This window comes from Mytilus californianus, unplaced genomic scaffold (genome assembly GCF_021869535.1).
Source record: "Mytilus californianus isolate M0D057914Y unplaced genomic scaffold, xbMytCali1.0.p SCAF_1, whole genome shotgun sequence".
NCBI lineage: Eukaryota > Metazoa > Mollusca > Bivalvia > Mytilida > Mytilidae > Mytilus > Mytilus californianus.
In genome coordinates, this window is record NW_026262581.1 from 33,791,559 (window position 1) to 33,806,844 (window position 15,286).

The 15,286-nt window shown below is 30.8% G+C and overlaps 1 protein-coding gene across 15 annotated transcripts in view; it reads left to right on the plus strand.

The window, feature by feature from the left end:
- LOC127719310 (battenin-like) overlaps nucleotides 1-15,286 on the plus strand; it is a 70,284-nt gene that overhangs the window by 1,393 nt on the left and 53,605 nt on the right. For 2 of the 15 annotated variants that reach the window (XM_052225465.1, XM_052225361.1), the window contains exons 2-14: nucleotides 2,522-2,579; nucleotides 3,608-3,707; nucleotides 5,833-5,895; nucleotides 6,584-6,663; nucleotides 7,055-7,140; nucleotides 7,672-7,744; nucleotides 8,439-8,582; nucleotides 8,839-8,939; nucleotides 10,733-10,782; nucleotides 11,806-11,874; nucleotides 12,283-12,338; nucleotides 13,360-13,453; nucleotides 14,695-14,835. The exons of 1 other annotated variant lie outside the window; for it this stretch is intronic. In XM_052225465.1, coding sequence (XP_052081425.1) covers nucleotides 2,522-2,579; nucleotides 3,608-3,707; nucleotides 5,833-5,895; nucleotides 6,584-6,663; nucleotides 7,055-7,140; nucleotides 7,672-7,744; nucleotides 8,439-8,582; nucleotides 8,839-8,939; nucleotides 10,733-10,782; nucleotides 11,806-11,874; nucleotides 12,283-12,338; nucleotides 13,360-13,453; nucleotides 14,695-14,835 — 1,115 coding nt within the window. The remainder of the gene's footprint in view (nucleotides 1-2,521; nucleotides 2,580-3,607; nucleotides 3,708-5,832; nucleotides 5,896-6,583; nucleotides 6,664-7,054; nucleotides 7,141-7,671; nucleotides 7,745-8,438; nucleotides 8,583-8,838; nucleotides 8,940-10,732; nucleotides 10,783-11,805; nucleotides 11,875-12,282; nucleotides 12,339-13,359; nucleotides 13,454-14,694; nucleotides 14,836-15,286) is intronic. 12 more of the 15 variants (XM_052225380.1, XM_052225369.1, XM_052225376.1 and 9 more) reach the window with 12 other exon arrangements.

Here is a 15,286-nt window from a genome sequence, read left to right on the forward strand (position 1 = left end):
GAAATACCGTAACGTTTCCGATTTCAATTCTGTTGTTAGGGATTTTAGTTGTGACGTTATTTATGTTATGACGTCATATTCAATGTAAACAAAGAAACGCTATCATTAGGTAACGGTTTTTCATATCAATCCATTCAAGGAATTATTAAAAATGAAATTGGTATTGCGTTCCTTCCTATATTTTACTAGACTGATAAATATATATTTTATTCAAAGACTCATGCAAACGAGACCGGAAAAAGGAAGTAGATTTCTGCGCAAATGCGGGAAAACAAAAAAGTCTGAAAATAAAAAAGTTAAGGATTTTGAGTTCATTAGTAGAATGAAAATTTCAGGAATTTTTCCCAATTTTTTTTTTTTTTTTATTTTATTGAATTTTCAAAGAACTTATTGTGTGATAAAACTTCAAAAAAGGGATTTTTTACCAAGAGGAGCCACATCACAAAAGGATTTTCGGGATATGGTAATTTACGGAAAAATGAATCTCACTTCGTACCCCGAAAATTTAACCACATATGTGAAAATGTCTCAGCTTCGAAACGAGCCATCATACATATCCAAGTTTACGATATGGACTGAGCTACAGAAGAAAACGTTACCATTATCGCCTATGGGAAATCAATTGCGCATATTGACCCAGATTCCAATTTGGGGATATCTTTTGTAAGTTACAGAGACCAAACACATGTAGCATATCCCAACAATGGACAAACAATTGACTTATAAAGAGTAAGAAACATACATCCTGATCCATATATATTCGAAAGAATGATGAATTAGAGATGAGACTTCTCTGTGCTTTATTAGCAATACTACTTATATTTTTTTCAAACTTTAAATTTGACTCAAAAGTTATTCCAAGATACTTTTCTTCATTCATAATTGATAAAGCAATAATTAGTTAAGTAGTTGTCTGAATCATTTAATATTGTATAATGATATTGTTAGTCATTGTCAGGATTAAAATGTTATACCTTACATTTAGCAGCATCAAATTTTAACTTTGAAGTATTTGACCAGTCTCATAATCTGTCCAATTTTCCTGCAACTTACTGTGCTTATTATCTGATGAAACTTTAGAATAAATCCAGCAAAAGGATAAATACACAATCATGACAATTAAGTTATTGTTTTGCAATATTGTCATCTGTCTTTTTTGGCACATAATTCAGGTACTAAGTGTTAACAGGTTTACACATGTCCTGGAGTCCTGGACACATCATTGTCTGTCAAGAAGCCCAATATCATGAACTCATGAGTCTGTGGGATGCGTCTTGGCTACAGTGACTGTGTGCTAGCATCATAAAGGTTATCCATTACCTGTCAAAAAGTATACAGCTAAAATATGCTTCTTGTCAATATTTTAACGAGAAATTAACTGTCATTTTCTTGCATGATTGCATTAATGATTGCTTTCAATGAAAAAACAAAAAAATAAACTATGTACCCTGTATAAGAAAATGCATGTGACATGATCGTCTTTTATAAGGTTAATATATAAATTACAATTATCAGTAATTTGCCTGAAACAATTAACAAAGTAGCATTATTCTAACCTGAGCATTTTCTGCAATAATTTGTTTTTCTTTATTCCCCATTATATTGCTATTTTACAATTTAAGGGTTTTGAACATGTTCATATATATATTTGAATACTAGTAATGTACTTTTTCCAAATGAAGAATCATCATTCAGAGTACCAGTTCAAATAAAAACTAGTTACTTAATACTTTTTCTTGTTGAAAAATTTGAAATGCCTCTTTCTGGAAATTATTAAGTCAAACTCACAAAAAAAAAATACTACACCTTCCTCTTAAGATTCTTCTTGACATTCATATCAAAATGTTCATAAAAAAATGAAGATGTAAAAAATCAGCACACCTTTTCAGAGTAATTTGCATTGATATTAAGAAATTCTCCATCTTTGGGCAATAGAATAAAATCTTAATATTAAGATTATAGAAATGGAAATAACCCTATAAACCATTCATCTTCATAATTATATCGGAAATTTCATTGCATTTGCTCTCAAATCTGCATTTCTCTATTAACGATATTTATAAAAAAAAATCAATCAAAGAACAAACAATTTTTTTTAGTTATAATGGCCATTGACAGATACAATATGTACAACGCGGGAGAGGGGTGGGGGTGGGGGCATTGGAACTGTTATTTTAATCAGTTTGTTTTTGCCGTTTGAATAAAATAGGTTAATGAAAATATCGTTGTGTAGCTTGTTTGCGTTCGAAGTGCTTTTCTGGATTAACCTTCATCGAAGCACCGATCATTCATTCATTGTGGGGCCACAGTTTTTTGATTAATCGTTTGATTGTAAATTTTAAGAAAAAATAGTAGTCTTTCATTTGCAACAATGGCAAATTTCTATTTGCTACTTGGTTCTTCCTAATCAATGAAATGAACAGAATAAGGTTGGAAATAATCTATATTCTTCCAGTTGACTTAGTTAATCAAATATATCTGACAGCTATCCAACATTTCATATTTTTTATTATTTTTATAGATATTACAGGCAATGTATTGTCTTCATTTGATAAGAAAAGAAACTTGATTGGTTTCTGGTAAGTAAACATATATATACATTGTACATTGTCTTTTTTGATGTCATATATACATGATATAGGAATATAGAAGTAAGGAGATGTGGTATGATTGCCAATGAGACAACTATCCACCAAAGTTCAAATGAAGTGGATGTAAGCAATTATAGGCAACCGTACAGCCTTGAACAATGAGAAAAACCGTGTGGTCGGCTTTAAAAGGCCCTGACATGAAAAATATGAAACAATTCAATTGAGAAAAACTAACGGCCTAATTTATAACAAAACAGTTTACGAAAAACAAATATGACAGACATGAACCAATGACAACCACTGAACTACAGGCTCATGACTGAGGACAGGCACATAAAGAATGTGACGGGGTAAAACATATGTTTGTGAGCGCTCAACCCTCCCCAAACCTTGAACAGTGGTGTAACAGTACAACATAAGAACAAACTATAAAAATAAAAAAATGTTTTAGACAAAAGTATTGAAAATATACATGTATTATGATCGAATAAATGAATATACTGTAGTTTCAGAAATTATTGTGATGTTTTTATTAATGGGAAAAATGGGACAGTATCAGGCTCGCAATAATAAAAACTGGCATTTATTATTTTAGAAGTGATTTTCCATCATAAAATTTTTGAAAACGCATTAGTTAGATTTTTCATTTTTGTCAATGGTCAAGGATTTGTATTAATAAATGCACGTATTTATTTTGTATTTACAGTAAATGAATGGTTGACCAAACATCAATACAATGAAATGAAAGTTTCGCATTGACTTTTGTAAATTGCTAGAAAACTATGTGCATAACAAGTAGATTTATTATCTTATTCTATAAACGTTAACAGAGACGTTAAATTTTCCTTTTCAATCAAGTCCATATAAATTGAAGTAGGAGGGAGCTCAACCTACATGTTCTCAAGTCCCATGACATGCAGAAATTCAAAGAACAAGGCCTTAATTTTTCATGTAACATTTTCTAAGAAGCTAGATTCTCCGAACAAATGACTAATTTTGCTCCACATATTTTATAGGATACTTGGATTATGTAACAATTTTGCCTATGTGATAATGTTAAGTGCAGCTCATGATATCCTGAAAGAACAAGAAAAAGGTGATGAAGTCCATCATAATGTAAGTACCCATGTCAAAAAAGCTGTCTAGGATAAGACCCCCAACAACAACAACAACAACAAAATGAACCCCTCCTCCATATATAAAAAAAGACCAACATAAAAAAAAAAAACTTTATGTACAATGTATTAATTTGAGGAAATTTCTGAGTGACAACTATATATTCTCAAAATAATACCTGAAAAGTCATGTTACCAAATTTTTAATGTATACATGGTATATGTAATATTGAATGGTTTTAATAGTATGCCATTTAATTATGAATAGTTTGATTGGAATATTGATCTGTTCAACTGTGAATCCCAATAAATAAAAACAATTGAGACAAAAAAGTAAATAACATCATATATCAGCATACTTTATCAGATTTAGATTGAATAAAAGTTTAAACAGTCCATATAATCAATGATAATCTTAATTTGATAAGATTGCAGTTTAAAAATAAAAGTTTAAAAATCTACAGATTTAAAATAAAATTTGGATCCCTTCAATAATGGACTTAACATCCTCATCCTTCATGTCCTTTGATCTCTGGTGGATAGTTGTCTCATTTGCAAATATAACACATCTCCTTTTGTTTATTTTGATAACAATGTAAAACCATCTACAGAAATGTATTTGAAGCTTAAGTATTCAATTTTCAACAGGTTATCTACTCTATGGTAGGACATTGTGGTACTGACGGTTATACTTTATAGCTTCTTAATGACATTGAAAGATAGTATGATAATGACAGCCTAAAATTTGTTTCATTTCCAAAAACGGAATGAGTCAAAAGTCTTTTTATGGAATTTCTTTAAGTCTCTTCATGAGAAAAAAATATTTTCCAACCATTTATATTTTTAGAACTGTTGAGGTTTTAATTCCAAACATTCTTCAATATTATAAAATTTTAATTCATTGGTTGCAATGAAATACTGTAATTTCCCAGTAAAATAAAAAAACTGATAATTTCACATGTAAAATAAATCCTATAATTTCACTCCTGTGACATCATACACTATTGGGTGTTGTCAAGACATTGTCAGTGACATCAAATGGAATTAAGAATGCATAGAAAAAGATATGGTTCTTTGCAGTTTCTTCTTTATTACCATTATAAAGTCTATGGTCTATTTAATAAAACGATTACTGATCAAGGAATTTAACATAGAAAAATTTTCAACTCATGATCAAACAACACTGATAATAAACTCATGAGCTATGAATATTCATGAATTAATGTGTTGTTTGGACCCCTTGTTGAATATTATTTTACATTTGAATTCTTGGACTTGTTTTTCGATATTTGAATTCTAAGATTAGTTATTCTATAGATAAACTTTGGTTTTTTTTATCTTGCTTTGTTTTTTCTTTACTTTTTCCATCTTTTTTCTGAAATTACTTCTTTAAATCAAGGTATAACTTTGTAAAGTTCAGGTCAGAAAAATATACAAATTAACAATAATAAGATTCGATGACAGATACTAAGTAAATGTGGATATTTTTCTAGAGTTGTAATTTTAGTAGGGTGTTTATTTCACACAATGATAAGTTCACATTTCACATCAATATTGCTGATTGTACAAACTATTCATGCAGGTAATTTTTTCACCCATTTTACCAATCATGAATAAAGCAGGGAAAAAATTCCACCATTTATTAAAATAATTCCTAGTTTACAGTACATATTATGTAATGGGTATATCTTTTCTTTTGCATGGCAAATATTTCTGTATTAATCATGCTAAATTTTATCATTCTAAGTACATGTATGTACAGAAGAAGTATCAGCAGAATAAAGAGTGATTTATCAATTAACAAATAAATAAGTCAAGTGAACCAACACCTTCTGGCGGTACAAGCTGGTAGAGTAATTAGGATGGATAAGGAAGTATGTTGTGGTTGTCTTAAAACTTTATAAATCCAAATATGAAAAGACAAGACAACAACATCCTGGTTACAACAAGCAAATTATAAAATAGATAGATTATTTTGAATATTTGGTGACATGAAGGGTAGGGCCTTGGGCTGATATTTGAGTCTCAGAATGGTAACAGGGCTGATATGGAAAAGGCCACATTTTAATCTGTTTTTATAATTAACAACTGTAGTTGAATATTCAAATATAACTTTTTCTTTTTAGGAGACAACTACTTTCGCACCAGTTGATGAGCATTACATGCAGTGCAATGAAATATCTACAGGAGTAAGTAGATGAATTCAAACCTCTACTTATTGATGAGTAGAGGACCAATTCATATGTATTTTTTTTTAAAAGAAAGTGACGTATTTAAACCCTCTTAATAAGGGTCTGGATGGGGTTTAGAGAATACAGAATAATGGACCAATACTACAGAAAAACTGACCAATAAAATAAGGAATAATGGAGTGTTGAAAAATAAAGTAAAGAGAATAATGGGCAAAAATATAAAGAATAGAGAAAAATGACCTAAAAAATTAAAGATACAGAATTAAGGACCCCATCAAGACCCTCCTTTATTAGTCTAGATATAATTTGAAAAGATTCTTAGACAGTGCAATCCAAGAACCGGTATGTTACAAAACAAGATAACCAATTGCATGCAGGTGGTCAGATATATTTTTAAATGGTTGAGCTGTTTTAAAAATTTGTAAACATGTGTGTTGTATTTGATGTATAACATTGCAACATCTGTTGCAAGGATGCCAAAGCTGTGAAAAAAATGCGACCTCCATTGTAATGATGCGAAAACTATGCAAATTTATCTTTTCTGTTCAAGGCTCTATGACACAAAATAAGGACAATAAATAAATTTTCAATTTTATATGAATCATTTCATGGTAGCTCGGTACTTTGAAATTTAGATAACTCTGCGTTACATTTACTTACTTTAAAATATTATATTTTATAACAGGCTATTCTGCTGGCAGATATACTACCTACACTAATCATCAAACTGACAGCACCATTCTACATACATCATATCAGTTACAGGTATGGAATTCAAGGAAGCTAAAATTTCTAATATTTTTAATGTTGACATATGGTTTCTTTATGTCTGAGGTCTGTTATCTATTTCTTGCATGAAGAGATATTTCCTTGCAGGGTGATACAAAAAAGTCATAAGAAAATGTATTTATTTGTTTGGCTTATCCAGCATCATGAAACTATTTTGTGATATTTCCATTGGCTATTCTACAGGTCTTGATGATTTGCAAAGGTTAAAACCATATACATTTCCTCCACGACAGATTTATTCATATTATACCAATTTTCATAATTTTTGGTAGGAAAAATAGGCATGCATATATATTAATGAAATAATGTCACAGGAAAAGTAAGACAATAAAAATAGTCCTATTAGGCACATATCATTTCATTACAGAGTAAGAGTTGCTATAGTTGTGCTTTTTAACCTGTCAAGTTTTCTATTGGTTGGATTTTCTGTTGGTATATGGATGAGTATATTAGGTAAGTTTCATCTTTTCTTTGTCCAATAAAAACATACTCTTCAGAGAACATTGTTACATTGAAATGTTTTGATCTATGTTTTGTTTTTGAAATTAGAAGGTTGTTTGAATTTAATTGCTATTTTTAAATATAATTTGTCATCAAAGAAGTATTTCAACATTTTTGTTATATTTTATTTCTTGTCAATATGTGATTAAATTTAGTTAGCTTCAAGTATCTGTTAAAGTTTTAGTAGAACAATCAAAATGTCTGCCAATGTGATATTCAATGTGACAGTATATTAAAACAGATGTAAGAGGCATTTCAGAGCAAGAGAATGACATTATTCAGATTTTTCTGTCAGATAAGGAAGAGTAAATTTTTTTTTAAATTTGGTAGGAAATTATTATTTGGTTGACTCATTGAGAGCTAATTGCCAATGGGACAACTATCCACCAGAATCCAAAATATGTAAATGTAAGCATCTAGGTCACCATATGACCTTCAATAATGAGCAAAACCCATACCATGACCATTTTCATTTGTTTTCAGGGGTTGTTTGTGCCAGTATATGTGGTGGTTTAGGAGAAGTAACTTATATGAGTCTTTCAGCTTTTTTTGATAGGTATGTTGTATGTAAAACTAAAATTTACTTGCTAGAGTGTTCATCCACTTCTTAGCTATTCAACATTTAAGTCAAGATATTTGAGATATTATTTTTAGCTTTGGTAGCAGTATAATTTACAGTTGTTCTTAGCAGAATATTTCATTTTTTAAGTTAAACTTATTTTACAAACTTGTACATACCAAAATGGAATTAAAGCAATAAATAAGAATCTTGCTGTGAAAGCATTTTTCCTGCTCTAACTTTTATTAGGAACCATTAGCAGCTAACATTAAGGCAAAAATATTATGAAAACTAAAGATAAATTAATACATTAGGAGCTTAAAGTCCAAAAGAAGTCGAAATGAAATAGTTAATTATTTAAGGTCAGATATACCATAGGAATTCGGTGTCTCGTTTTTTTTTTTTTACATACTGTAAATTCAGAAATTATTGCGTGCATTTATTATTGCGATTTTAGAGGAAGAGACAAAAATGCGAGATAAATTATTGCGAATTCAGAATCATCTGCATAAAGATATGTGTATAAGATTTCGGAATGCGAGTTCTTATTATTGCGTTACTCAACCAGTCGCATTATTCGCATTAATAAAAACCTCGCAATAATTTCTGAATTTACAGTATTACATTATTTATCAAGCATGTTGCTCGTCAGCCACTGATCACAGCTCTTTTCTGTTTACCTTTTTTACAGAAATGTTATATCAACATATTCCTCAGGAACAGGGGGAGCTGGAGTATTTGGTGCCTTATCATATGCTGGTTTGACATCAGCAGGTCTTTCTCCTCGTAACACATTGTTTGTCATGACCATCATTCCTGTTACCATGGCAATAAGGTAAATATTTCTACTTCCTCTTCCATGTTTTTATCCATAAAAAGAGAAAATCCAATTTGACATACATTTTTCTGACCAATTATCAAATCAAACTTTTCAAATGGTCAGAAATTGACCACTTGTTGTAAAAAACTACAACCAAGTCATCAAAGTGCAAGGTGGTAAAATAAAAAAATACTTACAATCCTTTAATATTTTATATGATATGGAAGTGAGACTTCAAACTTATTCCAACACTATTTATTTGAATTTTCAGTTATTTTGGGATTTTAAAAAAGCCTGATAACATTTACACAAAAACAGTAACAGATGAGACAACAGATGATACAACAGCTTTGTTAGATGATAGCAAAGAAGGTATGTACCTCTCCTTCTGGTACTTCAGTTATTCATCATTTATTCGTCATCACATATGGATAATAATTACATTATTGTTAGGGATAGAGTCTCTGCATCTAAATCACATATATTGATTGTCAGCCCAATATACATGTAACACTCAGAATCATGTCCTCAAACATGTCCAATTCTGCAAAACCTTTCTATATGTATATATAATAAGTTTTACCCTTGTCCAGCTGTATGTCTGTTCGTCCGTCTGTACGTCCCAAAATTGGTTTCCGTTCTCTAACTTTAGTTTGCCTCAACCAAATGTTAGGAAACTTGCACACAATGTTTATTACTACAAAACACAGTTCAAGTTTGAATTTTGGTGGCGTCACTTTTACCTTTCTAGAGTTATGCCCCTTTACAAATGGAAAAATTGCTGAATTTTTCGTTTCCGTTCTCTAAGTTTAGTTTCCCTCAACCAAATATTATGAAACTTATACACAATGCTTATTACCACAAAACACAGATCAAGTTAGAATTTGGGTAGTGTCACTTTTACCTTTCTAGCGTTATGCCCCTTTACAAATGGAAAAATTGCTGAATTTTTCGTTTCTGTTCTCTAACTTTAGTTTGCCTCAACCAAATGTTATGAAACTTATACATAATGCTTATTACCACAAAACCCAGATCAAGTACAAATATGGGTAGTGTCACATTTACTGTTCTTGAGTTATGTCCCTTTATAATGTTATATGCAAACAGGGGTATCATCTGTGTCCTATGATTTGATTGATTTGATTTTTGGTGTTTTAACGCCACTTTTAAGCACCGCTTTTGGGCTATTTCGTGGCGGCCAGTTTTTATTGGTGGAGGAAGCCGGAGTACCCGGAGAAAACCACCGACCTTCAATAGGAAAACTGACAATCCTAGTCAATTAAGATTGGAGTCGAGTGCACCCGCACGAGCGGGGTTCGAACTCACAACCTCAGTGTTGACTGGCTAGTGATTACAGTAGTAACTACTTAGACCACTCGGCCACCGAGGCCCCTCTCTGTGTCCTATGGACACATTCCTTATTTATTTATCTTGATCCTTCTGAAATATTTGCAAATAGAGGAACAGCAATCAATCAACAATCAAAATCTTCTTAGACCTATCATGATTCATTTGAGGTCTCAAAGAATTAACCTTTGCAGTTTAGTTTTGTAATTTAGGCTGTTAATTCTTATGCTGTCAAGCATTTTCTATGACTAGCATAAAGATTTTCACTACATCCAGATTACTTGTAAAAAAACATCCAGTGTATCTATTATTATCCTTTCTGTGACTTTTCTGACAATATCTGCAATTTTACGAGGTGTCCATTTTGGATATTTTTCTTGTCACTCAAAAACTCTTTTAATGTCCATGAACTGTACCCAAAGTACCGCTGCATTGATTTCCTTGAATAGAGGTTTTAATTTTCTTTGTCTTTAAACTCCAGCAAAAACTTAATGTTTTCAATGAAGTCCATTATGACTGTTGTACACATTATTGATGTCACAGAGGACATATCAGCGCTAAAAAATTTCAGAGGTTTTTATATCTTTATCTGACACATTTGGGTCCATAGAAATTATTCGACATGTTTAAGAGAGGTAAAAATCGGACAAGTTTGGGAGATTTGTGATTTTAAGGACACTTTGAGCGAAATAGACAAGGACAGGCACTTTTGAGAGTGTTACATGCATAAAGTTATCCAATTCATTAATTGTACCTTCATTATTTTTTGTGTACTTGATAAACATTAGGTGTACCATTTGTTTAAATTTCTATTACAGTGTCTACAAAAATATATTTATCTTTAAAAGACAGATTAAGACTATTACGTGTAAGTATGCATAGATTTATGAACAATTATTAAAAGAATTTGTACAAAAAGTTAAAAATGACATATGCAGATATAAAGATGTTATAATTGAGTACTGTAATTAATTATTGTGAAAATGTGACAGAAAGTTTAATAAGAATCACATTTATAAAAAATCAATTCTTGAATTCTGATATATGAAAATCATGATGTAACTCCTGTACTTGTATCCAGCTTATTTTAATGAATGTGTGGTTTGATTTGGTACAGACACATATAAAGGAAATACAGACAAGACTATGACCAAAAGGTTAAAAAAAGTTATCGATAAACACTTTTCTACAAGTTAAACTGAATACAGAAAATTATTGATTGGGTAATACAAGTTCCACCTAATTGTGGGATAAATTCAAGGTCTCAGGGAGGGTAAGCAGCATTTTTGCTCCACATAACTTTAACTCAGTTTGAAATATTATCAGACAATTGAATAGGTCGACTGGTTATGACGACCATAACAGAACTGATCCAAGGTTATTTATGACATGTATATGATTTGTCTTCTTAAAGGTAATTGACAAATTTACCATAATGGTCATTTTGCAACATTTTAAACAAAGTAATGTGAAGTCATTTATTTATGTACATGTTTCAAGCCTCATTAAGGGAAGACAGTACCATGTATTTCATTTTAGTACCGGTATCAAACACATATATTGTTTTTGTCAAAGAGTTCAAATCATAACTTCCTCCAATCATTGGGATCAAACACATATATTGTTTTTGTTTAAGAGTTCAAATCATAACTTCCTTCAAGCATTTGGATCAACCTCTCATTTCTGAATGATGTGGTTGGGTGGATGCAGTAGTTTGAAGCAAGGGATTCAGCAACTAAGATTAAGGGGTTGATTAAGAACAGGGAAAGTGTCATTGGAATCAGTATTGGTTTGGAGCAATGGGGGTGAGGAGAAAAGTCGTAGCACTGACCATTTGTCTGTCCTGTATGATTTGAGTCATTATTTATAATTTGTATATTTATATTTTCAGCCATTATTAAAATATATGATTCCATTGATACTGGTATATTTTGCTGAATATTTTATAAATCAGGGATTGGTAAGTTGATAATTTAATGATTATATTTAAACTTTACACAAATTTGTAGTTGTCATGAATTTAAGAAATTCCAAATCCTCTACATTACAGGAAATGATACTCATTATTTATTTTTTCCTTTTTTTTTTAATCACAATAGGAAATGATTTAGGTCACATAGGGTTAAGATTTAATGACATGAATGAGTTATAGCTTTGTAATGGGAAAAAGGTATGTTGCAAGTTTAGAAACTGTATGTCAGGTGAACAATACTATTGACTCTTTAATATCTTTGTCAGTCATTCTGTGTACTGCAAATATATACATTGTATTATCATTTATAGATATAGGAAGATGTGGTATGAGTGCCAATGAGACAACTCTCCATCCAAGTTACAATTTATAAAAGTTTATACTTGTTATTTTCAGATGGAAATATTATATTTTAACAATGTATCACTGTCTATATCAGAACAGTATAGATGGTAAGTAAAATATACAATATAGAAATAAGGAGATATGGTATGATTGCCAATGAGACAATTATGACAGCAATTAACAAAAAATAAATATGACAGACAGTAAATTGATTTGATGTAATTTTTCATAGAATATTTGTCATTGATAAAAGTGTTGTGACTGTGACTTTGTCTACATGTCCGTGTTTATGCAATACAGTGTAAACATTATTTCCCGTATTTTGACGTGGTGTGATAGTGACGTGAGAGGAGAGAGATGTTTGGATGGGACTGTTGACGAATGAACAGAATTAAGCTGGAATGGTGTGAACTGTCGGATTGTATCTGTGTGTTTTGTATTTTATGTGAATTTTGTAAAGTCTGTTTGATACATGCAGTGTGAATAAATCGTGTTATTTTCTACATATATGGTGATTATTTATAAATATGAACGCTCGGAATTCTACATTTACAACAGAAGCAAAACATAAATCGTTGTATTTATTTAAAATTTGTTCTTAAAACTGTTGGCAGTCTATTTCAGAACAATACAGATGGTATATTCTAAGTAAAGTAAATAAATTGATATGAAAAGTTCTGTGTTGTTGGGTTGCTGTATCATTTACATATACCCTACATCTCACTTAATTCATAGTACAAATGTTATAAACTTGTTAACTTGATAAAATAATGATTTGTGTCCTAAATAGACATGTAATATTTACCACTCAAATGTTACAAAAATGTTTTCTGTGAAATCACATTGGTCAAGTTGCACATTTTGATTCAGGTCACATCACCATAAATTTACATGAGTTCCATCTGAGCATTTTTTTACTTTGATGGCTTACAATGTGAGAAAAAAAAAAGAGTTGTAACAATTCATCTGGATGTCTTTTCAGGCTTTACTGCATGTATGGTTTGCTGTCTCAGTGAAGTATACAACACATCTTCTTTTATTTGTAATAAGTATTGACTCTTTTTCAAGAAATTTTGTTAACTCATTTGTGGTTTATGTTATGTCTATTGTAATGTGTTTGTGTTTTAGGTACCAAGTAGATTACCAGCTAGGAGTTTTTATATCCAGGTCTTCTGTGAATTTTTTTGAAGTTAAAAGGTTGTGGGTGCTTCCCATTATTCAGGCAAGTAACAAGCAAAGTAACAAATATACTACATTCCAACGGTACCTCAAAAATCTGTTTAAGCTTTGAAAACTGGTAAATGCCATCACAGATACTGATTTGATTTGATTTTTGGTGTTTTAACACCACTTTTAAGCACCGCTTTTGGGCTATTTCGTGGCGGCCAGTTTTTATTGGTGGAGGAAGCCGGAGTGCCCGGAGAAAACCACCGACCTTTGATAGGAAAACTGACAATCCTAGTCAATTAAGATTGGAGTCGAGTGCACCCGCACGAGCGGGGTTCGAACTCACAACCTCAGTGTTGACTGGCTAGTGATTACAGTAGTAACTACTTAGACCACTCGGCCACCGAGGCCCCCCATCACAGATACTACTCTAATGTTGGAGGTCCACCATATGGTTCAAGCATTTCCAGAGGACAGTTTACCATAAAATAGTTATCCTTCTAGAATATAACATGTTTGATCTAAAGTCTTTTGAAAGAGTTTGTAACACTATATAAAGAATAAAATATACTAAATTAAGAAATTAATACATTGTACTATGTTTTTATTGATATGAAAAATGTAACAGGAAGAACATCACAATAATTTAGAATCACATCTTGATTTTTTTACAAGAAATGCATAAATTAAATTTGCATTATTATTAGATATGGAAAGTTTGTTATTCCCTAATTTAGAATCTAAAGTATTATGGGTAATTTCATAAAACCTACCCCCAAAATGTCACATCACTTGTGATGTCACTATGGTGTCATAAACATTCTGATTGACATATTTGACCTAATGTGGCCATTGTAATTATATTTTTTGGCAAAAATTTAATATTTAACTCATTTTTAATCTTAAAGGTATTTTTTCCTACATCAGACATATTTTTGCAATATCTTATTGGGTAAGGCTGTGGTTCATATCTAGATATTAAAAAAATAATGACAATATTTCTAATTAGGCTTTTTTGCATTACATACCTAAAGCAATTATGTAAGAAAAATTCAAAAATATGAATACTGATTTCTGACATACATATGTCTTGTGAACATTTAAGAATATTATTCCATATATGTATAGTCCTTTTTGATTTTTAATTCAAAGGGTGAAAAGAAGGTGGCCTATTGTTAGATGCATGTGTTTTCAAATGTTATGCTATGGGAATCAATGTCTGACTGCAAAATTACAAGACAATGATTAAATAACAATGTATATGTATAACTAGAACTTTTTTTCTTTTTTTTTCAGTTTATCAATCTAGGAATTCTGTTAACACAAGTGTTCTACAGATATATACCTAATATAGCCATAATATTTGTGATCATATTCTTTGAAGGATTGTTAGGAGGGGCAGCTTTTGTCAATACATTTTATCAAATTTCAAAAGAGGTATGTAGTGTTACTAAATGTGGTAATTAAATTTTGTGTACTGTGGATTTTTTTTTTTTACATGGAGCTAGGAAAATTTGTACTTTAAACAAGGAATTTTGAATTCTGGAAAATTGATAAAAATGTATGATGCAAACTAACCCAAATAATGCATAGCTAAGGGTGGTTAGTTAGTTCATACACTAAAAAAGCAGTGAAAGTAACCTGAACCTTAGGCATGCATGCATGGCTAACCATCTTTAGTTGGATTACTTTTCATCGTACATTTCTTTTCAATTTTCCAAATTTCAAAATTATTCCAGATTAAAATAATTCCTCGTTTTTTTGGGATACTTCATTTTACAAATTCTGCATACACGCCTATAGGAAATTTGTAACTAGTACATTTACCTTGGATCACTTATACCCGGGGAATCCACCAAAATTAGTACCTTATGAACAATAATGAATT